At 45.9% G+C, this 27,597-nt stretch overlaps 1 protein-coding gene across 5 annotated transcripts in view; it reads left to right on the top strand.

The window, feature by feature from the left end:
* ANOS1 (anosmin 1) overlaps positions 1 to 26,966 on the top strand; it is a 696,329-nt gene extending 669,363 nt beyond the window's left edge. For all 5 annotated transcript variants that reach the window (XM_032391219.1, XM_032391217.1, XM_032391218.1 and 2 more), the window contains 5 exons: positions 16,599 to 16,693; positions 19,056 to 19,227; positions 20,019 to 20,239; positions 22,088 to 22,229; positions 23,260 to 26,966. In XM_032391219.1, coding sequence (XP_032247110.1) covers positions 16,599 to 16,693; positions 19,056 to 19,227; positions 20,019 to 20,239; positions 22,088 to 22,229; positions 23,260 to 23,318 — 689 coding nt within the window. In that variant the 3' untranslated portion in view covers positions 23,319 to 26,966. The remainder of the gene's footprint in view (positions 1 to 16,598; positions 16,694 to 19,055; positions 19,228 to 20,018; positions 20,240 to 22,087; positions 22,230 to 23,259) is intronic.
* Positions 26,967 to 27,597: the final 631 nt, after the last annotated feature.

Here is a 27,597-nt window from a genome sequence, read left to right as displayed (position 1 = left end):
TCAGTTTGTTTCTCAGAGTCCATAGTTTCTCAGGGTTCATCTCCCCCTCCGATTCCCCCCCCTTCATTTTACCCTTCTTCTTTTTTTTTTTAACATACAATGTATTATTTGTTTCAGAGGTACAGGTCTGTGATTCAACAGTCTTACACAATTCACAGCGCTCACCATAGCACATACCCTCCCCAATGTCTATCACCCAGCCACCCCATCCCTCCCACCCCCCACCACTCCAGCAACCCTCAGTTTGTTTCCTGAGATTAAGAATTCCTCATATCAGTGAGATATGATACATGTCTTTCTCTGATTGACTTATTTTGCTCAGCATAATACCCTCCAGTTCCATCCACGTCATTGCAAATGGCAAGATTTCATTCCTTTTGATGGCTACATAATATTCCATTGTATATGTATACCACATCTTCTCAGTGTGATTTTGATTTGAATTTCCCTGATGGCTAATGATGATGAACATTTTTTCATGTGTCTGTTAGCCATTTGTATGTCTTCTTAGACATGTCTGTTCATGTCTTCTGCCCATTTCTTGACTTGAATTATTTGGTTTTTGGGTGTTGAGTTTGAGAAGTTCTTTATAGATCTTGGATACCAGCCCTTTATCTGTAGTGTCATTTGCAAATATCTTCTCCCAATCTATGGGTTGCCTCTTTGTTTTGTTGACTCTTTCCTTTGCTGTGCAGAAGCTTTTTATCTTGATGAAGTCCCAAAAGTTCATTTTTGCTTTTGTTTCACTAGCCTTTGGAGATATATCTTGAAAGAAGTTGCTGTGGGCGATGTCAAAGAGGTTACTGCCTATGTTCTCCTCTAGGATTTTGATGGATTCCTGTGTCACACTGAGGTCTTTCATCCACTTTGAGTTTATCTTTGTGAATGATGTTAGAGAATGGTCGAGTTTCATTCTTCTGCATGTGGCTGTCCAATTTTCCCAGCACCATTTATTGAATAGACTGTCTTTTTTCCATTGCATATTTTTTCCTGCTTTGTTGAAGATTATTTGACCATAGAGTTGAGGGTCCATATCTGGGCTCTCTATTCTATTCCATTGGTCTATATGTCTGCTTTTGTGCCAGTACCATGCTGTCTTGGTGATCACTGCTTTGTAATGTAGCTTGAAATCAGGCAACGTGATACCCCCAGCTTTGTTTTTCTTTTCAGCCTTTCCTTGGCAATTTGGGGTCTTTCCTGACTCCATACAAATTTTAGGATTGTTTGTTCTAGCACTTTGAAAAAAGTCATTGGAATTTTGATTGGGATGGCATTGAAGGTATAGATTGCTCTGGGCAGCATAGACATTTTAACAATGTTTATTCTTCCGATCCATGAGCATGGAATGTTTTTCCATCTTTTTTGTCTTCTTCAATTTCTTTCATGAGTGTTCTGTAGTTCCTAGAGTATAGATCCTTTACCTCTTTGGTTAGGTTTATTCCGAGGTATCTTATGGTTTTTGGTGCTATTGTAAATGGAATCATTTCTCTAATTTCTTTTTCTACAGTTGCATTGTTAGTGTATAAGAAAGCAACTGATTTCTGTGCATTGATTTTGTATCCTGCCACATTACTGAATTGCTGTATGAGTTCTAGTAATTTGGGGGTGGAGTCTTTTGGATTTTCCACATAAAGTATCATGTCATCTGCAAAGAGGGAGAGTTTGACTTCTTTGCCAATCTGAATACCTTTTATTTCTTTTTGTTGTCTGATTGCTGTTGCTAGGACTTCTAGTGCTATATTGGACAGTAGTGGTGAGAGTGGGCATCCTTGTTGTGTTCCTGATCTTAAGGGAAAGGCTCTCAGCTTTTCCCCATTGAGGATGATATTTGCTGTGGGTTTTTCATAGATGGATTTTATGAACTTGAGGAATGTCCCCTCCATCCCTATACTCTGAAGACTTTTAATCAGGAAACGATGCTGTATTTTGTCAAATGCTTTTTCTGCATCAATTGAAAGGACCATATAGTTCTTCTCTCTCCTCTTATTAATGTGTTCTATCACACTGATTGATTTGTGAATGTTGAACCACCCTTGCATCCCACTTGGTCATGGTGGATGATCCTTTTAATGTATTGTTGGATCCTATAAGCTAGGATTTTGTTGAGAATTTTGGAATCCATATTCATCAGGGATATTGGTCTGAAATTCTTTTTGATGGGATCTTTGCCTGGTTTGGGAATTAAGGTGATGCTGGCCTCATAGAATGGAGTCTGGAAGCTTTCCTTCTGTTTCTATTTTTTGAAACAGCTTCAGGAGAATAGGTATTATTTCTTCTTTGAATGTTTGGTAGAATTCCCCAGGGAATCCATCAAGCCCTGGACTCTTGTTTTTGGGGAGGTTTTTGATCACTGCTTCAATCTCGTTACTGGTTATTGGCCTATTCAGGTTGTCAATTTCTGCCTGTTTCAGTCTTGGCAATTTATAGGTTTCCAGGAAGGCCTCCATTTCTTCCAGGTTGCTCAATTTATTGGCATATAGTTGTTGATAATAATTTCTAATAATTGTTTCTATTTCCTTGGTGTTAGTCGTGATCTCTCCCCTTTCATTCATAGTTTTATTAATTTTGGTCCTTTCTCTTTTCTTTTGGATAAGTCTGGCCAGTGGTTTATCGATCTTATTAATTCTTTCAAAGAACTAGCTTCTAGTTTTGTTGATCTGATCTACTGTGTTTCTGGTTTCTAATTTATTGATCTCGCTCTAATCTTAATTATTTCTCTTCTAATGTGTGGCTTAGGCATCGTTTGTTGCTTTTTCTTTAGTTCTTTAAGGTGTAGAGTTAGTTGGTGAATTCGGGATTTTTCTATTTTTTTGAGTGAGGCTTGGATGGCTATGTATTTCCCCCTTAGGACCACCTTTGCAGTATCCCATAGGTTTTGGACCGATGTGTTTTCATTCTCATTGGTTTCCATGAATTGTTTAAGTTCTTCTTTGATTTCCTGGTTGACCCAAACATTCCTGAGCAGAGTAGTCTTTAGCTTCCAAGTGTTTGAATTTCTTCCAAATTTTTTCTTGCGATTGAGTTCCAGTTTTAGAGCATTATGGTCTGAGAAGATGGAGGGAATAATCTCAATCTTTTGGTATCGGTTGAGACCTGATTTGTGACCCAGTATGTGGTCTGTTCTGGAGAAAGTTCCATGTGTGCTCGAGAAGAATGAGTATTCTGTTGTTTTAGGGTGAATGTTCTGTATATATCTATGAGGTCCATCTGGTCCAGTGTGTCATTCAAAGCTCTTGTTTCTTTGTTGATTTTCTGCTTAGATGATCTGTCTGTTGCTGAGAGTGGAGTATTGAGGTCTCCTACAATTAACATACTGTTATCAATATGACTCTTTATTTTGGTTAATGGTTGGCTTATGTAGATGGCTGCTCCCATGTTGGGGGCATAGATATTTACAATTGTTTGATCTTCTTGTTGGATAGACCCTTTAAGAATGATATAGTGTCCTTCTGTGTCTTTAGTTTAAATCTAATTTGTCTGATAAAAGAATTGCTACCTCAGCTTTCCTTTGAGGTCCATTGGCATTGGAAGATGGATCTCCATCCTTTCACTTTCAGTCTGGATGTATCTTTAGGTTCAAAATGAGTCTCTTGTAGACAGCATATGGATGGGTCCTGTCTTTTTATCCAATCTGCAACCCTGTGCCATTTTATGGGAGCATTTAGGCTGTTCATGTTGAAGAGTGATTATTGAAAGATATGTATTTATTGTCATCATGTTGCTGTGAAAACCTTGTTTTTATAGATTCTCTCTGTAAATTTCTGTTCTATATCACTCTTGGGGTCTTTCTCCTTTTATAGAACCCCCCTTTAATATTTCTTGCAGGGCCGGCTTAGTGGTCACATATTCTTTCAGTTTCTGCCCAGGGTCTTGGAAGCTCTGCATCTCTCCATCCATTGTAAGTGACAGCCTTGCCGGATAAAGTAGTTTTGGCTGCATGTTCTTCTCGTTTAGTACCCTGAATATGTCTTGCCAGGCCTTTCTGGCTTGCCAGGTCTCTGTGGACAGGTCTGACATTATTCTGATGTTCCTCCCTCTGTACATAAGGAATCTCTTCAGTTTTATTTTCTAACTTTGGCTGTCATATATATTCATCTTCTCTTTATGCCTGGATGGCAAATCTGACTATATTGTTATATTCCCTTGCTCATTACAGTATTTCATATGATGATCCTTTCCCATTTTTCCATGAAAGCAATCGTGTAGCTCGTACATAATGAGAATGTTATATTTTCCTTTCCACACCTTTGACATTTTCCTTCTCTCCCTTGCTTTAACACTAGCTGCGACATTCAGTACAGGGTGGAGTAGGGGTGATTATTGCAGACGTGATGTTCATTTTTTTATTTTTGACTCCTTCATTTCTGTTTATTCAAAGTAGAGATTAAACAGAAGCACCGCTTTCTTTCCTTCCTCTTGGTTACTTGGTTGATGATTTACTAGTAATTCTGACTAATTATATGGAAACAAGTTAACGGTACTGATCGCTGAGAAAAGTCACTGTACTAAACATCTGTAGGGAATTATTATACATAAAACATTGCACACTTGTAAACTACTGTTTGAACCACGATAACATAGAGTTTAAGTCTTTAGAATGAGATATATTTTGTTTAAAAGCCCAGGTGAACCACTCACCAACTGTGTAATGTCCCGCAAATCACTCACCACTCAGCCCATCAGTTTCTCATGTATAAAATGGGAATAACAGTGCCCTTCTCAGAGGGGCAGTGGGTGACGTAATGGGATCTATGTGCTTGTGTGTATGACTACAAGCGTGTGCAATACATAATGGATTTTATATGCAAATTTCTGCGCTATTTTTTCCCAGCTTTATGGAGATAGAACTGACCTAGAACATTGTGCATATCGAAGGTACACTATGTGATGATTTGATGTACATTTCTACCGTGATAGATTTGCACAATAAGGTTATTGAGCACCTTAACCCCAGGCATGATGTCTAATTGTAAGGTTTCTGCAGATACCCTTTACCAGATGAACAAAATCCCCTACTGCTCTTTTTTCTTTTTTTTTTTTTTAAAGATTTTATTAATTTTAGAGAGAGGGAAAAAGAGAGAGAGAGTGTGCACGAGCAGGGGGAGGGGTAGAGGGAGAGGAAGAAGCAGACTCCCCGCCGAGCAGGGAGCCCAGCGTGGGGCTTGATCCCAGGACCCTGAGATCATGACCTGAGCGGAAGGCAGATGCTGAACCCACTGAGCCACCCAGGCGCCCCATCCCCTACTGCTCTTATCTTCAATGTTTTGTTTTTTTTTATCATGGATGCATATTGATTTTTATCAAATATTCTTCCTGAAAGTAATGACGAGATCAGTGACTTTTTCTCCTTTCTTCTATTAACATGATGAACTAAAGAGATAATGATAGACTACCTCATAGGTTTGTTGTGGGGATTAAATGAGAGTATACATACCGAATGCTTGGGGACAGTGCCCAGCACAAAGTAATCACCCCATAAATGTCAGGGTTCTTATGGGGTTTCCTGTAGGTGGAGCCCTGGAGTGGCCCAAGGGCAGAGGGGAGACAGGACTTCAGGAAGGAGTGTGAGCACCTCTGAGCTAGAGGCTTCTTGTGGTTTTAGGATCAACTCTGTTTTCCTCCTCTGCAGACAACAAAGTATGATACTTTCACAAACGTTCTAGATTGAATTTGCAGTCCAAATGCGATTAATTCTAAGCATTCAATTTGGCAGATGAAATGGGATCAACCATCACTGCATCTATCAGCAGCAGGAAATGGTCAATATTCCCATACAGTAATGACTGGAGTGCATGACAGCCAAGGAGTTGTTTTTCTCAAAGATTGTGCATGTGTGTGTGCACGTGTGGTGTGTGTGCATGGTGTGTGTGTGTGGTGGTGTGTACATACATGCACCGTATCTACACATTCCTTTCTGTACATATCCCTGGAGCTCAGGATTTAGTTGTGTGGTCAGAATGCAGATTGAACTGGAAGCACGGTGCAGTGAGGTAGTGACTTCGCTGTTGGAGTCTGCGCATGGAGGTTGATTTCCACCAGATCACATGGCCACTTAGGGACCAAGAACAAGTCATGCTCTAACTAGAGTTTTGTCTTTTTTCCAGAAAAGCCCTTTACCTTAAAATATATCCATCCCATTTCCCTTTTGATTTTAAATTTGAAAGCCAAATTAACATCTAAAACTCAGTGGAGCATCCCTGTGCCAGAGCCCTCCGTAAGAGGAGACTGTGGAAACTTTGGGTTAGTCTAGTGCTCACCAAGGTGCAGAGCATGTGGTCCAAACTCATCCCACATTTGTTCTCCTTCCAGAAGCCCGTTAGGCAGACACCATGGGACCTACAGAATCCCAAACCAGAGTTCCCCCAGACATTGATGAAGCATGTGCTCTTCATAACTATCACAAGTGTAGGAAACGAGACGCCTTTTAAGTCAACACACAGTCCTGCTCTTCTACGAATTCTGTGTAGAATGTGAATATGAGATCTTTCTCTGTCCTGGAAAAGGACACTTTGGCTGGTTTTTCTGGACTCTCTGACTCTGTAAAATCATGGGTTGTGTGCACCATATGCAACTCAATAGACAGACCTATCTCAAGTGGTTTTAAAGTCTGACACAAGTACCTGAATTGAATATTCTTGAATCGTAACTAATTTCCACCAGTGGATACACTGAGTTGAAAACCTCAAAAAAACTGAATGCTTGTGACAAATCAGAGTAGACGAGAATCTTGTTCACTAATCGAGACAAAATTATAAGTAGAAATTGGTTTCTAGATATCTGTCACATTTCCTAAAAGTGAGGGTGGCCAGCATGTTGGTTTTGGACTTGGAGATAGGAACTCAAAAGCACAAATCTGTTCACTTTCCCTGAAGTTTACCAAAGAGAGAGCTTCCATTTTTTTTTTGTATTATTTATGATGACACAGCATATGATTTTGTAGGGAAATGACGCAAACATCATGTTAGCCTAACTGAGTGCCTATGGTAGCTGGGTTATAACAGTGAATGCTCTGGAAGGAAATAAATATCCTCAACAGTGAATTTGTAGTTCTAAAAGGAACAGTTCACTGAGCTACTTTTATTAATTAGTAATTTTATTATTCTACAGACAACAGTTCGGTTTTACTGTGTGACAACAGAATCCACAATTGATTCTTCTAGGCTTTTTGGTTTAGACTTAGTGTTTGCACTCCAAAAATATGAAAAAGAGAAAACATTCATACTTCTACTTTGAGTAGAAATGCCTTCTGCCTAGTAGATGTTAAAAATTTTTCTTTTACAAAATTGTACAAAGTCAGAAAGTCTGACAAAAGCATTTTTACGAATATAAAGAGAACAAGGCACTAGTTCGTGAAAGGATGTCATTCAGCTAACATTGACTGAGCACCTACTACATACCAGGTGCTATTTCTGGTGTCGGAGATGCTGCAAAGAACAGAAATTCCTGCTCTGGGGAACTGGCATTTTCTGATGCATTTCCAAGTGTTTGTGCCCGGCCACCAGTGTTGTGACTTCCCATTCTTGGTGACGGTGGCTGTTCCATGGCACTCCAAGATGGCCTCTTTCTCAGAGCTCTGATTTCAGTCACCCCAGCACTCTTGATCATTAGACTTTTGGAATTTAGAGATTAACATTTAATTAAAAATTTCGCAGCCTTGGGGCGCCTGGGTGGTGCAGTCATTTGAGTGTCTGACTCTTGGTTTGGGGTCCGGTCATTATCTCAAGGTCCTGGGATTGAGCCCCATGTCGGGCTCCACGCTCAGTGGGGAATCTGCTTGGGATTCTCTCTCCTACTCCCTCTGCCCCTTCTGCTTATGCTTGCTCGCTCGCTCTCTGTCTCTCTCTCTAAAATAAATAAATCCTAAAAAAATTTTTTTTGCGTCCTTTAATTTATGCCAGACACTGTGAGTTAAATATAGTTTAGAAACAAATTAGATAAATCTACTTTTTGAAGCACAGTTGAAGCACACTGAAAGTAAATTTCAATATTTAAAAATACTTCTCAAGTACTTTATAATTTATTTGTGGAAGGAAGAACTTAATTTCAAGAACCAGAGCAACACAAGGCATTTGGCATAGAATTTTCACACGTATCCCCTTAGGAAACATTTGATTTGATGATGTTTTTAATATTCTAGTTCTAGATTGGGTCCTGAAGTCATATCCTAAATACAAACTTGCAGGATTTTCATAACTGCCAGGATGAAACTAAAGACAGATATTTGTATAAATGAGTTACATGGATACAACTCAGCTAACATTACAGGCGTGAGTATTTTATGGTCTACATTTTGAAAAAATTCCAGTATAATTAACATACAGTGGTCTGTACTTTTAGGTCTACAATTTAGTGATTCAACAATTCTTTAGGGGTGGATGTAACTTTTTGAATTAGTTTTTATATTTTATTTTCATTCCAGTGCAGTTAACGTACAGTGTCTTATTAGCCTCTGATGCCAATACAGTGATCCAGCAATTCCATATATTACTCGGTGCTCATCATGATGAGTGTGCTCTCCATCCCGCTCACCTATTTTACCAACTGGCCCACCCCCTCCTCTGGTAACCACCAGTTGTCTAGAGTTAAGAGTCTGTTTCATGGTTTTTCTCTTTTTCCTGTTGCTTGTTTCTTTTGTTTCTTAAATCCCACATATGAGTGAAATCATATGGTATTTGTCTTTCTCTGACTTTCTCTGACTGATTTCACTTAGCATTATACTCTCTAGATCCATCGATGGTGTTACAAATGGCAAGATTTCATTCTTTTCTATGCCTGAATAATATTCCATTGTGTGTGTGTGTACACACCACATCTTTATCCATCAACTGATGGACACTTGGGCTGCTTCCATAATTTGGCTGTTGTAAATAATGCTGCTATAAACATAGGGGTGCATATAGCTTTCTGAATTAGTGTTTTTGTATTTTTGGGTAAATACCCAGTAGCGGAATTACTGGATCATGTGGTAATTCTATTTTTAATTATTTGAGGAACTCCCATACTGTTTTCCAGAGTGGTTGCACCAGTTTGCGTTCCCACCAGCAGTGCATGAGAGTTCCTTTTTCACCACATCCTTGCCAACACTGGTTTCCTCTGTTTTTTTATTTTAGCCATTCTGACAGGTGTGAGGTGGTATCCCATAGTTTTGATTTGCATTTCCCTGGTGTTGAGCATCTTCTCATGTGTCTGTTGGCCATCTGTATGTCTTCTTTAGAGAAAGGTCCGTTCATTTGTTCTGCCCATTTTTTAATTGGGTTATTTGCGTTTTTGGTGTTGAGTTGTATCAGTTCTTTATATATTTTGGATACTAACCCTTTATTGGACATGTCATTTGTAAATATCTTCTCCCATTTAGTAGGCTGTCTTTTAGTTCTGTTGTTTCCTTCACTGTGCAGAAGGTTTTAATTTTGATGAAGTCCCAATAATTTATTTTTGCTTTTGTTTCCCTTGCCTCCGGAGATATATCTAGAAAAATGTTGCTAGGGCTGACGTCAGAGACATTACTGACTGTGCTCTCTTGGAGGATGTTTATGGTTTCAGGTCTCACATTTAGGTCTTTAATCCATTTTGAACTTATATTTGTTTATGATGTAAGAAAGTGGTCCAGTTTCATTCTTTTGTGTGTATCTGTTCAGTTCTCCCAAAACCATTTGTTGAAGAGACATTTTCCCATTGCATATTCTTGCCTCCTTGGTGAAAGATTAATGAACATATAATTATAGGTTTATTTCTGGGTTCTCTCCATTCTGTGCCACTGATCTACATGTCTGTTTTTATGGCAGTACCATTCTGTTTTGATTACTACAGCTTTGTAGTGTATCTTGGTATCTGAGATTGTGATACCTCCAGTTTTGTTCTTCTCTTTCAAGATTGCTTTGGCTATTCAGTCTTCTGTGGTCCCATATAAATTTTAGGATTGTTTGTTCTAGCTGTGTGAAAAATGCTCCTGGTATTTTGATTGCATTAAATGTGTAGATTGCTTTGGGTAGTATGAGCATTTTAAGAATATTTGTTCCTCCAATCCAAGAGCATGGAATTTCCTTCCATCTGTGTCATCTACAGTTTCTTTCTTTCTTTCGAGTAGGCTCCATGCCCAACATGGGGCTTGACCCTAAAATTCAAGAGTCACGTGCTCTACCAACTGAGCCATCCAGGCTCTTCAGTTTCTCTCATCCATGTTTTATAGCTTTCAGAGTACAGGTCTTTTACTTCCTTGATTAAGTTTATTCCTAGGTACTTTATTATTTTTGGTGCAATTGTAAAGGATTGTTTTCTTAATTTCTCTGCTATGGTGGTATTAGTGTATAGAAATGCAACAGATTTCTGGATATTGGTTTCATATCCTGCAATTTTACTGAATTAATTGATCAGTTCTATTAGTTTTTTGGGGGGAATTTTAGGCTTATCTATATATAGTATCATGTCATCTGCAAATAGTGAAAGTTTTACCTTTTCCTTACCAATGTGGATGCATTTTATTTCTTTTTCTTGTCTGATTGCTGTGGCTTTGCCTTTCACTATTATTTTGAATAAAAGTGGTGAGAGTGGACATCCTTGTCTTATTTCTGACCTTAGGAGAAAAGCTCTCAGTTTTTCACCATTGAGTATAATGTTAGCTGTGTGTTTTTCATAGATGGCCTTTGTTACGTTCAGGTATGTTCCCTCTAAACCTACTTTGTTGAGGGTTATCATGAATGGATGTTGTACTTTGTCAAATGCTTTTTTTTTGCATCTCTTGAAATGATACGGTTTTTGTCCTTTCCCTTGTTGATATATCACATTGATTGGCTTGCAAATATCAAACCACCCTTGTGTCCCAGGAATAAATCCTACTTGATGGTGGAGAATGATTTTGTTAATGTATTGTTGGATTTGATTTGCTGATATTTTGCTGAGGACTTTTGCATCTATCTTCATCAAGGATATTGGCCTGTAGTTCCTTTTTTTTGTAGTATCTTTATCTGGTTTTGGTATCAGGGTAATGCTGGCATTATACAATGAATTTGGAAGTCTTCCTTCTATTTTTTGGAATAGTTTGAGAAGAATAGGTATTAACTCTTCTTTAAATGTTTGGTAGAATTTGCCTGTGAAGCTCTCTGGTCCTAGACTTGTGTTTGTTGGGAGTTTTTAAATTATTATTATTATTGATTCAATTTCCTTTCTGATAATCAGTCTGTTCAAATTTTCTATTTCTTCCTGATTTAATTTTGGGAGGTATATGTTTCTAGGAACTTATCCATTTCTTATAGGTTGTCCAGTTTGTTGGCATATAATTGTTCATAATATTCTGTTAATCCTTTGTATCTGTGGTGTTGATTGTTATTTCTCCTCTTTCATTTCTGATTTTGTTTTTGTTTTTTAAGATTTTATTTATTTATTTGACAGAGAGCGAGCACAAGCGGGGAGGAAGGGGGAAGGGAGACACAGGCTCCCCACTGAGCAGGGAGCCCAACACGGGGCTCGATCCCAGAACCCTGTTATCATGACCTGAGCCGAAGGCAGTCGCTTAACTGACTACGCCACCCAGGCACCCCACGATTTTGTTTGAGTCCTCTTTCTTTCTTTTTCTTTCTTTTTTAATGAATCTGGCTAAAGGTGTATCAGTTTTGTTGCTATTTTCAAAGAACCAGCTCCTGGTTTCATTGATCTGTTGTTTTTGTTTGCTTGCTTCTATTTCATTTATTTCTGCTCTAATCTTTATTATTTCCTTCCTTTTACTGGTTTGGGTTTTGTTTGTTCTTCTTGTTCCAGCTTCTTTAGGTGTAAGGTTAGTTTGAGATTTTTCTTGCTTCTTGAGGTAGGCCTGTATTGCTATAAGCTTCCGTCTTAGAACAGCTCTAATGCATTCCAAAGATTTTGAAGCATGTGTTTTCATTTTCATTTGTCTTCATGTATTTTTTATTTCCTCTTTGATTTCATGGGTGATCCAATCATTATTTAGTAGCATGTTACATAACCTCCATGTATTTGTGTTCTTTCTAGATTTTTTTCTTGTGTTTGGTTGATTTCTAGTTTCATAGTGTTGTGGTTGGGAAAGATGCATAGTAGGATTCAGTCTTTTTGAATTTGTCGAGACTTGTTTTGTAGCCTAATATGTGATCTACTCTGGAGAATGTCCCATGTGCACTTGAAAAGAATGTGTGTTCTGCCGTTTGAGGATGGCATGTTATATCTGTTAGATCCATCTGGTCCAGTGTGTCATTCGAAGCCACTGTTTCCTTGTTGATTTTCTGCTTAGTTGACCTATCCACTGATGTAAGTGGGGTGTTATTTAAAGTCCCCTGCTATTATTCTATTATTATCAATGACTTCCTTTTTATTAACTGGTTTATGTATTTGTGTGCTCCCATATGGGTGCATAAATATTTACAATTGTATCTTTGTTGAATTGTTCCCATTATGATTATGTAGTGTCCTTTGTCTTTTGTTACAGTCTTTGTTTTAAAGACTCTTCTGATTTAACTATTGCTACGCAGGCTTCCTTATCACTTCCCTTTGTATGATAAATGTTTCTCTATCCCCTCACTTTCAATCTGCATGTGTCTTTAGGTCTGAAATGAGTCTCTTGCAGGCAGCACGTAGATGGGGCTTGCTTTTTTTATCCTGTGGATGATGGATGTCTTTTGATTGTTTAGTCCATTTACATTCAAAGTAATTTTTGATAGGTACATACTTACTGCCATTTGGTTACTTGTTTTACAGTTGTTTTTGTAGTTCTTTTTTCTTCTCTCGCCCTCTTTTCTGCGTCTCCTGCTCTTGAAAGCAGTGGCCATATGAAGGGTTGTCGTGTCGTGCTGTGCAGTGTGTCGGTTCACCAGGGCCTGGCCCTTCAGAGGTGTGTCCTGTGTGTGTTGCATGCGCCCTACTCTTTTGGCTGAGCTGCATTTGCCTTCAGTCCAGTCGCCTGCAGTGGCTCTCCTTGCCTGTCTTGGGCAGGGACTGGTCCCTGTGGTGCTGATGGGCCAGTGTGGGGCCACACTGGACTTGAGGTGGGTGAGACCTGGCATTTGCCAGAGCTGCAGTAGCTCCCAAGTATAGGGCATGCTCTCCGCGCTCCGCGTCGTCCTCTGAGAAGCGCGTGCTGGTGGGTCGGCCTGCAGTCAGCCCCGACGTGGGCCCCCAGCCCATTGCTGGGGCTGCAGTCAGACGGCATGTCGGCTCCCTTCCCCTCTCCCCAGGGCAGGCGTCACTTTGGGGGTGATGTTGGCACAGTGCCAGGCTTGTGGCACCACTTTCGATGGGCTCTGGCCAAAATGGTGCTGGAGGGGGTGGGTAGCTCTGGAGCATGTGGGGGCAGGGTGTGTGCTGTCAGCGAGGCTCCTGAGGGCCTCCTGTAGGGGTGGGCTTGCAGCTGAGCTCTGGTTTCGGGGCTGTGTTAGCAAGGACAGTATTTGTGCTGCATGGGTCCACAGGTGTCTCTGTATCGGGGCGGGGGTGGGGGAGGGAAATGGTGCCTGCCGCCCTTTTGTTCTTGGAGAAATTTCCCGAAGATCTTTGCCTCTGCAGCACCCATTTTGAGACTAGGAAACAAATCTCCCTGCTGTGTAGCCCGGGTGTTTTGCAAAGTGCTGCTTCTGTGTGGTCTCTTTAAGGCTGGGGACCCCGTTTCCCCTCACCCTCCAGCTCTCCAGTCACGCCCGCGAGTTTGAGAGTTCCAGGTGTTCGGCCCTACGGATGGAAGAATTTGTGGAATTATATCCCTCTGCTTTTCAGAGCCAGATGCGATGGGGCTTTGTCTTCCCTGCGTGGGTGCCCTGTGCCTCGGGAGGCTGGCGTGAGGCTCTCTTTCTAACCCCTCTCCATGCCCATGGAGTCCCTCTCTCCGGGGACACTCCTGCAGGTCGGGTTCATTCCCAACCATGTCTCCACCCTTCCTATACCCTCTTTGAAGTGGCCTCTTGTCTGCATGTAGCTGTGCAGTCTGTCCTGCCGGTCTTCAGGAGGTTTTCTGGGTTATGTACGCTGACACACTGCAGGGGGTGTCTTTCTGTATCTATGTGGTGATGTGAGCTTCGGATATTCCCACTCTGCCATCTTCCCTGCAAGTCCAGGAAAATGATACTGCATGCCATGGGGATGAATGACATTGTTCATAGAGGTGGGGTACACAGAGATGGGAGGGCCATGAACTCGGGCAAAGCAGTGTCTAGAGCTGATGGGGGGTGGAGTCGAAGGGAGTGACCGCATGTCACTGGACGGAGTTGAAGGAGGTGACTGTGTGTCACCGGACGGAGTCGAAGTGGGTGACCGAGTGTCACCAGAGTTGAGGGGTTGACCACCTGTCACTGGATGCAGAAGGGGGTGACCGAGTGTCACCAGATGGAGTAGAAGGGGTAACCGAGTGTCACTGGATGGAGTAGAAGGGGGTGACCGTGTGTCACCGGACGGAGTCAAGGGGGGTGACTGTCTGTCACCGGACGGAGTCGAAGGGGGTGACCATGTGTCACCGGATGGAGTAGAAGGGGTGACTGCATGTCACCAGATGGAGTTGGGGGTGACCGTGTGTCACCAGAGTTGAAGGGGGTGACTGAGTGTCACTGGATGGAGTAGAAGGGGGTAACCGAGTGTGACTGGATGGAGTTGAAGGGGGTGACCAAGTGTCACCAGATGGAGTTGAGGGGGCTGACCGAATGTCACTCTCAGTGCCTCCTCTTAGGAAAACAGGACCATGCTGTAAAGAATGCGTAGGATTCTTAGAGTCCCTAGAGTCCTCGGTTATCAACTGCATACCATATATCATTGTATTACAGCAAACTGGAATCAATCCCCTGAGCAGGGAACGTCAGCCCCAAAGTGGACGAGAGTCTGTTCCTATCTCATGGCTTTCTTACTGCTTCCCTGTGGCCAGAACTCACCATCCAATATGGTAGCCATTAGCAACCTGTAGTTGTCTGAATGTAAACTGATTACAGTGAATTAAGAATTTGATTCCTCAGTCACACTAGCAATATTTCAGCTGCTTTACAGGCAGGAGTGACTAGGGGCCACCACGTGTAGAATATTTTCAACATCGTAGACAGTTGTGTGGGCGGTGCTGGCCAGAGGACCTGCTCACGGCCATCTACACCGCCCACGCCATCCACCAGGCCTGCTCACGGCCATCTACACCGCCCACGGTCGTCTACACTGCCCACACCAACCACCAGGCCTCATCCCCATGTTCACTTGAAAGATCTCCTGGGGGTGCCTGGAGACAACTGGGGGCTCAGTTGGTCAAGCGTCTGCTTATGGCTCAGGCCACGATCTCAGCGTCCTGGGATGGAGCCCCGCTCAATGGGGAGTCTGCTTCTACCTCCCCACCCCCACTTGTGCTCTCTCATTCTCAAATAAATAAAAAAAAATTATTTTTTAAAAAAGGAAAGATCTCCAGGGGATAAGCCAGCCGCTGTTGCACAATTGTAACCTTTGGCAATATACCACCTGCCCCCTTAAGTTCCCTATTAATCTGTATGTAGCCAAATTACCTTCTAGCCTAACGCAGATCCTGCTTATGTACATTGTTGTTTCTATAGCCCTGTTAGTTTTTAAGATCCAGGGGAACAGCTGTTCCTGCGTGGTTACTTCGGTGTATGCCTAGAAGAGCCCCACTTGAATGCGAGCCGATGAATTCCCTCAGTGGCCCCATACTTGCGTATACCGTACGGTGCTTTCCCAATGCCTGCTGTGTAAATCTTAAAGCCTCCAGGAAGAGGTTCCCCTTTTAAGTAAACACCGAGGGGGCCTGCTTGATAACCGCTCATCCTCTCGGATTCAGACTTCTTCTTTTCTCATTCCAAAGTGCTCAAAGCAAGCTCCCGCCGAACCACCCACAGCGTCTTCCCATCAGCAAAGCTCCATCCAGCACGTGGTGGGAACACGGGGGATGAGATGTTAGTGGCAGAGCGGCACCCTTTCACACCCTTGGATGCGCGGGTCGGTGAATAAACCTCACACTGGCCAGACCCCCCTTCCCACACTCGGCGAGGTGGTCCTCATCGTTTGTCTGAGGGATGGCCCAGAGTCCAGCGCTGTGCAGGGAATACGCTGCCCGGCCCGGAGAGGACAGGCTTGCAGGGTCAGCGTTCTGGCCTGCGCTCCCCAGCAAGTCAGGGTTCGGGGGGATCACACACGCGGCCTCGGCGCCAGGGCAGGGGCTGCTCCAGGCCTCGGGCGGCGGGAACGCTCCCGTGCACGAGGGAGTGCATCCCGGCCTGAGGACAGGCTGTCGATTTTGCACGGGTTGCACGCTCTCTCAGCTTTCGCCGCAAACTGTAGGACTCACACTTGCAGTGATGACTCCCCGTTGCGGGAATGGACACTCCCCGGCCAAGGGCCATCCTCTCCTGTCGGGGTGCGCTCGGCCCAGAACCAGGAGCGAGGTTCCCCACTCAACACCTCGTTGCAGGCGTTCTGCCGTGACTTTCCTGCACTTTCTCGCACCGTACCCGGTTCTCTCCTAGAATGTCCTCCTGACGACGGCCAGAGTCCTGCAGCCCGGCCTGCGTCCTTCGTCCTATCACCCGGGGAACCGCAGTGCGCCCCCTCCCGCCCCCTCCCGCTCCCAGAGCAGTGGCCCAGGTGCAGTGTGGCCCCAGCCTGTACTCTCTCTGGCCTTTCAGATCCCAGCGTCAGCCGATACCACGTGCGGTGGCTCCCGGAGGTCTGTGCTCACAACAGAAGCAGCGGCGCGGAGACCTTGTCCGGCATCACCCAGGTGAGCGGCGGCCCTCACACCGCCCACGTCTCGCTGCTCCCGGGCTCCACCGGGCCCACGCATAAGACACACGGGAAGGTGGGCCACTAGTAACAACATACCCGGGAAAGCAGAACGCCCCTTCTGCTCACTCGTTCCCTCCTCCGCTCACAACCTGCCCCGGGAGCTCAGTCCCGTGTCCGCACGACGCAGCTCACAGGACTTCTGCAGAGATGAAAGACGCGCGTCCTAGGGAACTCCCAGGTCGGAAATGCTTCCGAGTTGCTGTTGTGTCTCGTCTTAATTGGACGACAGGTTTGCATTATTTTCAGAATCTTGGCACCACGATGTAACGTTTTCTCTGCCGACTTCTATACGCCCCCAGCGACCCTTCAGCGCCTTGCTTTGCCATGTCCCTGACTAGCAGCTCCTCGTGCAGCATGCATGCAACGTCTACCCGACTCACGGCACTGACACTTTCCTGACTGTTAATTCTGAAAGAACATTAACTCCTGGGGGATAGGAACTCTGGCAGTCCTACTCCATGGGTTCTTCCAAATAGGGTGAATGAGTGAATTATAGAGCAGCGGCAACAAAGAATGGTTAAGACGGCGGTGGCCTGTCCATGGTGGTGGTGACAGTGACGTGTCTATAATATAGCAGCTTTAAAACACCCAAAGGCATGGCCCCAGCTGTCCAATATGTTGATCTGTGATCTGTAAGGAGAACAGTTTTCTTTTGAATATTTCCTAAAGCAACAAGTACAGTATTTTTAGAATCCTGTGTGATCACATAACTTTAAGATAGTAAAACAAGTCAGTGGGTCTGCAGAAATACAGTTTTTTACTGGATTTGACTTGTCCCAACACATGATCGCCAACGCTATTCCTTTTATTTTTCCCTAAGCTGCCTCCAAAGTTGGGGGCCTTCAGTTAAAAAAAAAAAAGAAAAAGAAGCATTTTAAAAAAGGGAAACCTACTTGAAAACCAGAGAAAGAAATGAACAGAAGCAGGGTTTATTAAATTGTTTGTGGGCAGGGGCGAGGCTTTTAGTGGTTTTACTTAGGCGTGCCTTGCAATGGTAGGAAATCGGCCTTATTTTCAGGGGCCCAGCCGACCCTTGGCTTCTCATCTCTGCAAACTCTGAAGGTAAGAATAGGCTGAACCTGTATAATGTGTCCGGTAGAAATAAGAATCAAAAACCACTTTGCTAAGGGCTTAGACCTAGCCTATTTGCATTTGTAAACAGCTTTTAGACCCACTTATTTTGAAGTTAGGATGGAGCATCAGCTAACTCACGTCTTGCTAGAGATGTCTGTGTTCCACGCCACATGAAAGCATTCTTGAAAGAGCTGCCAAGCGGTGTTCTTGGTGGCTCACGTGGGCTTGCAGTCTGTTCCCATGTAAAGCGCACATTCCCCCCCGCGGAGAAGCATTTCAGGCACCCAAGGGGACGCAGCAGGCCTGCGAGGCTCCCTGCTCACTCTCTGGCATGCACGGTGCCCTGGTTTGGCTGCCTGCCTGTGACCTCTGGGGAGAGGGCCAGTGGCTCCCGGGTGTGCATCCTCCATGCGCATTTCCGCTCCAGCCCAGCGCGCGCCCCCCAGCCAGCGTACATCCGCGGTGTGCATCCCCCCGCCATGCGCATCCCGCCCCCCATCTCCCACTGCCGGCTCCAGCGACTGGCGGAATGTGCGGAGCCTCAGCTCGTACCCCTACCGCACTGCGCGGCCTGTGCTTCCCACCTGGCGCACGCTGCTGTCTGCCGGGGACTCCAACCTGCACCCAGACCGCCCCGGACAGGGGTCCCGTCTGCGTCCTTTACACGAGGGCATCAGGCTCTGCCACACACCGGCCAGACCGGAGAAGCAGAGCAGGCAGATGTAAAGGAAACAGGGTTGCACACTTAGGACAGCCCCAGAGTCGTGTTTCCACGTCAGCGCGCAGTTCTGCTCTCGGCCCCCTCCTCGCTCCGCCCGCGCGCGTGACCACACCCGTGTGGCCCGAAGCAAGAACAGCGAGCACTCCAAGAAGGGGAAAGAATATATTGCCGAGCACGGTCTTCAGTTCTCAGAAGGCAAACTCACACAGGGGTCTCCGAGAAGCCCGAGTTCCCTTTTTTCTTGTGTTTTAAAAACAGATGTGTGCTTACAGTTGGGTGGCACCCGCGCGGCCGGCATCCGGAAGCGCGGGGGGAGGGGGAGGCTCCCGATGGTCGTTCCGCACAACATGCACCGTGTCTCCTTTGCGCTTTCTATAAAAGCCACAGTGCGCACACTGCATATATAGGAAGATACCCTTGTGGCACGAGGATTTCATCTCCTGCCAGTTTTTTCATCCCTAATGAGACTTATTGCTAGCATCTTCTCGTTCTCTTGCTCTAGGACAATTATATAATTCTTCAAGATCTGTCGTTTTCCTGCAAATACAAGGTGACCGTCCAGCCAGCCCGGCCCGCGGGCCGCTTGAAGGCAGAGACCGTTTTCTTTACGACGCCTCCGTGCTCAGCCCTGAAGGGGAAAAGCTACAAGCACGTTAGCTGCCCGGGCGAGGCAGGTACGTTCACCCCAACTTCCAAGGGCGCGTCTAGGGTGTTGGCGACACGAGGAAAACGTGTCCAAACGGACTTGGCGAGGCCGGAGAAGCTTCAAGCAGCCCCCCTTCTAAACTATGGTCGGGTGGCGCAGTTGGGGCGGCGATGTGCGTGCGGCTGTAGGCGTCACCGCGGTGGAAGCTCGTCCTCTGCTCGCAGCATTACCGCCTGCGGAACGAAGCGAAGGTTTACACAGCGCTCGTGCTTCGGCGCACTCTGCACATGATTTCATTTTTATCCCGGCCCTTTGCCATGCGAGCTGCCTTCATGCACTTGGCACAACAGTGCCGCAGACCCCGTGTCCGCACCCATCCCCCTCCTGGACGAGGCCCCTGTGGGGCAGCGGGACCACTACCCACCCTGAGCTCCTCCGAGTGACCGAGTGCGACGGCCGATCACTTCACTGTCCGCCCTTGGCGTGGCGGTCATGTCTGCTCTCGGAGCAGCCGCTGGGTCTTGCCACGCTGCAGAATTCCCTCTCCGTCTTCCACCCCCAAAGCAGGGTCCTGAAAAGAATCCCCAAAGCACCCCAAAGTTGCAGGGACAAGAGAGACTCTGGCTCACTGCTCACTGACCGTCCCCGTAGGGCAAAGAGGTGGTTTCCGGGAGCCGTGCGTGGAGACCGAGCTCAGCCTGCCTGTGCCATCCCCACCCCCCAGCGGCCGCCCGGAGTGCCCACGATGCGTGCAGACAGGCCCCATTTCCACTCCTTGTCCAGCAACCTCAGCAGGTGCTTCTGTCCGCCTTGCTCCAGGTCACGTGCCGGCCAAAGTGCTCGCCAAGCCCGAGAACCTCTCTGCCTCGTTCGTCGTCCAAGATGTGAACATCACGGCCCACTTCTCCTGGAAGATGTCCAAGGCCAACCTCTACCAGCCCATGACGGGCTTTCAGGTGACCTGGGCTGAGGTCACGACCGAGAGCAGACAGAACAGCTTACCCAACAGCATCATCTCTCGCTCCCAGATTCTGCCTTCGGTAGGTGCCGGCTCAGCTCCTCGGTGCGCGCGGCTGTCCCCATTGCGCACGGCCGCCTGCTGCGGGAGCGGGGCCCTTCCGCCAGGCTGCGTGCTAACTAACTACTGCGCCTTCCTGGGCCAGTTTGTCCTGCATGTAGGAGTTTGCAGGGGTTAATGACACATCATGAGCGCTGCTCTGAGCAGGGTACACGGTCAGGTCGATAAACCCTGATTCTCCGGCAGCCTCTATCCTGTCTTGCATGCAAGTGATTTCACAGTTTGTTTGTTAACCCCGTGTCCCTCTGGTCCAAGTGGACGTGCCCTGTTTGAAGTGTTAAATTGGGGCAAAAATAGCTAAAAGAAGCTTGTTGTTTCTCTCCCTTTTCCCCATTCAAATTTGGCTAGAGCCCATAATGAGTTGGCCTGTCTTCCAGGCCACTTAATTCTTTCGCTTGAAAAAAAAACCCATGTGTGGGCTTTTACCCTCTCTAAAAATGCCCTTAGGATATCCAACCCTGGCTCTAAAAAGAAAGCAAGAGAGAAAGAAAGAAAAAAACCTTAAGTCCGGAAGGAAAAATTCCTTGGAATTAGAAAGTAGTTATTCTATGAATGTATTAGGTTTTATTGAACTTTGAGAAGAATGTGTTGGCATAAAAATAAACATTTTCAGTTATGGGCATTGACAGATACTGTGTTTTAAGGGAAACAGTTGGCTCGTTTCACTGAAATCTGGATTATCAAGAATTTCACATCACAAGATGTGCAGATGAAAACTTTAAACCATGGGAAAGTCCTAGGTTAGGGAGTAAAAAATGAAATCCCAAGGGTGAGCCTGAGAACTGGCACCTCGGCGTAGTCTTACTCTGCCAAGTGTCTGGGGCTGCCCAGACGGGGCGCGGAGGGGGAGAGGACGCGGCAGGGGGCTCCCGCGGAGTACGGGCAGCCACTGCTTCTGCTGCCCTCCTGCGCTCACCCCTGCCGCTCTCCGTGCGCTCTCGCTTGCCGTGCACGCAGCCCTAGCGCTCTCCGCTCACCCCTGCCGTGCATGCACCCCTGCCGCTCTCCGTGCGCTCATGCCTGCCGTGCACGCACCCCTGCCACTCTGCGCGCTTGCCCCTGCCGTGCACGCACCCCTGCCGCTTTCCACGCACTCATGCCTGCCGCACACGCACCTCTGCCGCTCTCCCGTGCTCACCCCTGCCGCTCTCTCGTGCTCACCCCTGCCACGCACGCACCCCTGCCGCTCTCTGCTTGCTCCTGCCTGCTGTGCACGCACCCCTTCCCCCTCCGCGCGCTCGCTCCTGCCGTGCACTCCTGCGGCTCTCCGCGTGCTCCCGCCTGCCGTGCACGCACCCCTGCCGCTCTCCGCGCGTTGGCCCCTGCCGTGCATGCACCCCTGCCGCTCTCCCGCGCTCACCCCTGCCATGCACGCACCCCTGCCGCTCTCTGCGCGCTCCTGCCTGCTGTGCACGCACCCCTTCCCCCTCCGCGCGCTTGCTCCTGCCGTGCACTCCTGCGGCTCTCCGCGCGCTCCCGCCTGCCGTGCACGCACCCCTGCCGCTCTCCTGTGCTCCCCCGCGCTCCCGCCTGCCGTGCACGCACCCCTGCCGCTCTCCCGCGCTCCCCCACGCTCCCCCCTGCCGTGCACGCACCCCTGCCGTTCTCCACGGGCTCGCACCTGCTGTGCACTCACCCCTGCCGCTCTCCGCGCGCTCCCACCTGCTGTGCACGCACCCCCCTGCCGCTCTCCGCGTGCACTGACACCTGCTCTCCGCCGGGGAGGAGCCGCTCAGAGGACGCGTGCCCCCTGTGCCTGTCCTTTTTGAAAGGTCACTGACGCGCATCTCCTTCTGTGTGGCTCCCCCAGGACCATTACATCCTCACGGTGCCCAACCTGAGGCCGTCCACGCTGTACCGACTAGAAGTGCAGGTGCTGACCGCGGGAGGCGAAGGGCCGGCCACCATCAAAACCTTCTGGACGCCCGACCTCACGCTGCCCTCAGCGGACAGTGAGTGTGGGACACACAGGCAGCAGTCCGCGTGAAACACTAAGTTTATCACCGAGCCCTGTGCCCCGAGGGGTTCTCTGGGTCTGAAATTCGTCCTCCCCGCGAGTACCTGCGGGCCGGATTGTATTCCAGCCGCGTCAGCATGAGCGCGCGGTGGCCGCTTAAATGCCCCCTGCCGGCCTCGCTTTCCTTCCCGTCCTTGCTCTGGTTTTCCACACGTATCATGCTTTCCCCGTGTCTTTTACACCATAAATACATACGAGGGGGGAAAAAAAATCTAAGTTGCTATCAGTCTGAAATTACTGTAAAAATTAAGATTTTCAAATATGACAATATAGGAAATAGTTTGCTAAGGATTATTTTCTTATTACACACATTTTGCTGTAATACACTATATGAATTTGCTTCATAATATGACCCAAATCAATCTACTGGATTTACTGCTAAGTCAACTACTTGTTTTGTTTTTTTAAATGTCACCCATTGTTTCTAAACAGTCAGGCTCTTGCTGATTTTTAAATTATGTGCTTCATCTTTTTCCAGCTTATACGTATAAAGCAGTGCCTAAAGGTTTGTGTGTTGATAAGAAAATGGAGAAGTAATCCTGGTTTTACCTTTACAGTTGTAGAAGCACATTTGCCCCCATCAGTTTTCATGCCTAGAATTTAGACAGCGCTCGGGATGGGAGAGCGCGGCGGCCCCTACCTTCGTCGGGGTCGGGTCAGTGCTTTCCTGATGCTCCTCCTTTGAAACTGCGTTTCGTGTGCGTACTGAAGTGTTTACGCTCCCAGGGGAGAGGAAGGCCTTGGCTTGCTTCTCTAACTGTATGACCCAGGAAAGGAGCTTGTCCTAGTCCTATGATTTTATGGACTTAAGGAGGGAATGAAGGAGGGAAAAGATGGGAGGGGGGTTCAGAGCAGGAAAGACGTGGATGTAGGAGGGAGCGCTCTGTGGGTCTGATGCTTTCACCGCCAGTCCCTGGCTTCCCATAGAGCAACATGACTGATACCTATGTCCTGTCCCCCCTCAGGACCCCATCTTAAACCTCGGCATCCTCATCATTACAAGCCTTCTCCAGAAAGATACTAAACAGCTCAATGTGTGAGAATCGAAGAACGAACAAGCTGGTTGAGCTTCACGGTGCAGACGTGCTGCTGCGAAGCCCGCAGGTGCCCGGCGTGACCTCCCTCTCCCGTGTAACCTTGTGCTCTGGGTCCCTCTGCCCATCTCGACGCAGCTGCAAAGGAGTGACTCACAGCCGGTGGGGTGGACACCCACTTCCCAGAATGGAGGCCCACTGAACCTGAAATCGGAATATCCACGAATGAACCTCTACTGAATAATTGCACAGATGAGATCTCCCTGGATTCGGAGCAGCAAATTCTCAGAACAAATCAATGTAACAAACACACAGTGCATACACATACTAAGCATAACGTATATCAATAAAACATTTTTAAATTAAATAATTGCTTTGATTTGCAAAATCAAATAAGGTGATGCAGTTTGTAAGCCCTATGTATTCAAATCTTTCATAAGATGATTTATATAATGTGTGATTTATTCTTAACCTCAAATATATAGCAATTAAGTTCCATCTACGATTGTCCACACCTGCAGCCCCTGAGCCCCGTTCACACGGAGGCGAATGAGCATCGCGTGTGTGAGCCGTGCTTTACGAAAGGCTCCCAAAGCAGGGAGCATTCGGCGAATCCGCTGCTATCCACAGTCTGCCTCGGAGAAATGAAAATGCTTTTCTGGGGATACGTTTTCATGCTTCATCCTATAAAATGAGAGACCTTTACGATACGTTTTCTTATTTATATTTTCCTTTTTCCCTCCATGCAGAAAAGAGCTGCTGGTACGCTTTGTTTTACCACTTGATGTATCTCAAAATTTACAGAGCCTTTTGCTTAAAGTGAGAATCCCAACTGTTGAATATTTTCCAATCTTTACTAAGATTTGCCTTTTCTTAATCAAAGTAAGCTATCTGAATGCTAGAATATTCTCGGTAACGTAGGACAAGAGGCTTTGATTGATAGAGGACAGCTATTTGCTTGCCTTTATTCTTTCAAACCTATTCTGTGCGACTGCTTGGCTCCAAACGACCCTTCCTAGCATGGACTCGGGTCGGAACCCATCATCAGTCCGTGATGCTGCCGAGCACTGGGGCAGCCTTCCACCCAGAAACATTCGGTTTCAACCAAGTTTTTCTTGAGGGAATAGCCACAGATGTGGTTTGGAATAGGCATCTATGTATGTCTATGTACGTATGTGTGTGTGTATGTGCGCGCACACACACACCTTGAGTGTGACTCACAGCGGAAATTCTCTTCACGGCTCACCAATGGTGCAGAAAGATCCAGTTCTTGTAAAGGGAAGGGTCATGTATTTTTCCCATCGGTGTTTATTCTGGGAGGAAAGAGCAATTTATCAGCATTTCAACATCTTAAAGGAACGGCTTCCTCCGCTCATTGCTCAGTTAACTCAATCGGGGAAACGTCTGGGACCATTTTCTTGGGTTACAATGGTGGCATGGCTACCTGCCGTGTTGTGGGTTTCTGGAAGCGTGCAGATGCAGAGACAGCTCGAACTCCTTCACTTCACGAGTGTCTGAAGGCAAACGTGCTACAAAATGGAGACAGAGTATTTTTATTATCAGATGGATGCGTATCTTTAGGAAACGCGGTCTGTACCCATGGATACGTGGAAACAGAGTAAAAACTGTCTCCTGGGTAGCAAAGAGTTACAGTGATGATGCGGGCAATGTTTTGTAGCTTCGTACAAGTGACCCTCGTGGGAAAGACCGGCGTGAAGGTGCATGGGCTTCCAAATGCTTGTCCACGGCTCCTGACGCTGTCCGGACGGGCTCAGCCCCATGAGGTCCAAAGTCCCCTGGTTTCTCACGGAGAGAACCGGAAGCACCCCTCGTTTCCAACCGCCCCAAGCCTGACCCAACACCACAGCTATCTCCGTGGAAACTAGGATTTACGCCAGTGCCATGAGCTGCATCTGAATGTCAAATTCTCAAATTTTCACAAATGAAGACGTCTATATTGGCTACAAGTTTATCTTTACCCTGAATTTGTCACGAACAAATCCAGTATTTGTGCCAGCAAATTCCTGTACTGTTGTATAATTCAAAATGCAGGAGTGTACACATAGATACGAAATATTATTAAATTATTATGTAAGTTTGATTTTATAAGGTTTAGTTATGTGTCTTTTGGGCAATAGACAATGAGCAAATACATTTTTAGTTTGGATGAAGGTTCTGAAGCTTACACCTTACTTACAAAATCGAAAGCTGCTCCTGTGAGCATCTCATTCTGCAATAACAAAACTTAAATTTTATTCACACAGTTGGAAGAAAAATGCTGTTAATTAGATGATTAAGGAAACAGGAGTTTCTTTTATGAACTTCAATGACCTTCAATAACATGCGAATCGGCCAAGATATAATTACTTTCTTTTTTTAATTTAAAAAATTTGAGTGCCCTAATAAAGGGATACAATCTATGGGTTTTTTTCTTTAAACATTGTTTTAGTGGCTAAGTCTCTAATATGTCTTATTAAAATTAAATGCGTCTCTCTCATAGGAGACGCATTGTCTCTCCTAGGAGAAAATATATATTCAGTGATATTTACTTTTACCGATGGAGCCCAAAGTTCAAGTGTAAAGGTACTTCTGCATGCTAGGAACCTGAACGAACCTGTAAGTAATCACGCAGAGCGGGCTTTGTCCACGTCTGTGTGGCTGGCAGGGGGGCCCCAGCCATGCACTGTAGGGGGCCCAGCGGCGGCCCTGGCCTCACCCACCACATGCCAATGCCCCCAAGTTGTGACAGCCCACAGTTCTCCACACATTGCCCACTCGCATCTGGGGGAGTAAGCCTCCCCTGGTTGAGAATCTGTGCACCGGAGAGGGAGTGATCTTTACTAAACACGGGAGAATCTGCCTCGTATGAGGGACCCAGGAAACTGCAGGAGCCGAGCAAGAGCCGGGAACTTGGACTGCAAAGCCCTGAATTGTGTCTTTCATTGTGTCACTCAAACACCTGATGGGAAGACTGAATTCTGATGTGTCTCTATCATCTGAGTACAGATATTTTCTTCTTCGTATCGGTCAGCGTCACGTGTGATAATGACTTATTTATTTAATGCCCTTTCTTACGCCTTGGGCCATGGATTTACTAATTACGTTCACTCTTTCCCATGATTGCAAATAGCTCTCAATCTTGTTACACAAACCCTCACATTGTAACCAGCACACAAAGGCTGAATATCTGTTGCATGTTCTTATAATTCATTAAAAATAATAAATGCATAAAGATGGTGACTCTTACCTATGGTTGTGCATGGCCAGACTCCGTTTCTTACCTCTACTGAGTATTTTAGCAAGTTACACAATTTACAGAGTGATTAACAGAGGTCTGTATGTAATTATTATTTCTTTCCTTAATTATACTGTAGTACGCAGATAACAGAACAGCTACCTTCTCATCCCAATGGCCTATAGAGATCACATCTCTTCTACTGGTCATTTCAAGTCAATATTTATTTATGTATGTAATAAAAAAAAGTGATTTTTGTGTGTGTCTGTCATGTTAGAGAGAAGTAATCTTGTAAAAAAATTTTGTAAAAACAAAGTATTGTAAATAGTCTGATATTCTGTGACTCATTATTTTCGTTAGAGTTTGTACATACTGATTCAGTAATAAAGCATCCTTAAACCTGCCCAGTGGACTAGACTCATTTATTTAAAAAAAAAAAGAAAGCACTTTCATTTTTCCATTTTTTTCCTACGTTCCCAGGGAGACTGAAAAAGTCAGTATGAATGGAATTTGAGGTGTGGTGGGTGTAACGAGACAGCACTTCATCCTAGTGAAAGTGTTTTGCGGTTTGAAAATCAACACTTAAGAGTTCTTCCATTATATTCATTTAGGACCGGTATTGCTGATGGCTTTGGGGGAGTTTTTTTTTTTTTTTTTAAGATTTATTTGGGAAAGAGGTGGGGGGGGTGCACACTTGAGCAGGGGGGAGCGGGGGGGGGGGAGAGAGGTAGAGAGAGAATCTCAAGCAGACTCCCTGCTGAGCACAGAGCCTGATGTGGGGCTTGATCTCATGACCCTGAGGTCATGAAGAGTTGGACACTCAATTGACTGCACCCCCCTCCCAGGCACCCTTTGGTGGCATCTTTTATCAATAGTCTACAATTTTAAAATGTCCCCCCCCCCCAAAAATGTATCCATAAAATGCCAGAGGTATCTGGTGCTTCTAAGCTTCATATCTTTTTCAACACTACGCACTATGTTGAGGGCTTCCAGTCTACAAGAAGAGGTTTTTTTTTTTTTTAAGATTATTTATT

Source organism: Phoca vitulina, unplaced genomic scaffold, assembly GCF_004348235.1.
Source record: "Phoca vitulina isolate PV1807 unplaced genomic scaffold, GSC_HSeal_1.0 scaffold60, whole genome shotgun sequence".
NCBI lineage: Eukaryota > Metazoa > Chordata > Mammalia > Carnivora > Phocidae > Phoca > Phoca vitulina.
This window is presented reverse-complemented; position numbering and strand designations above follow the sequence as displayed.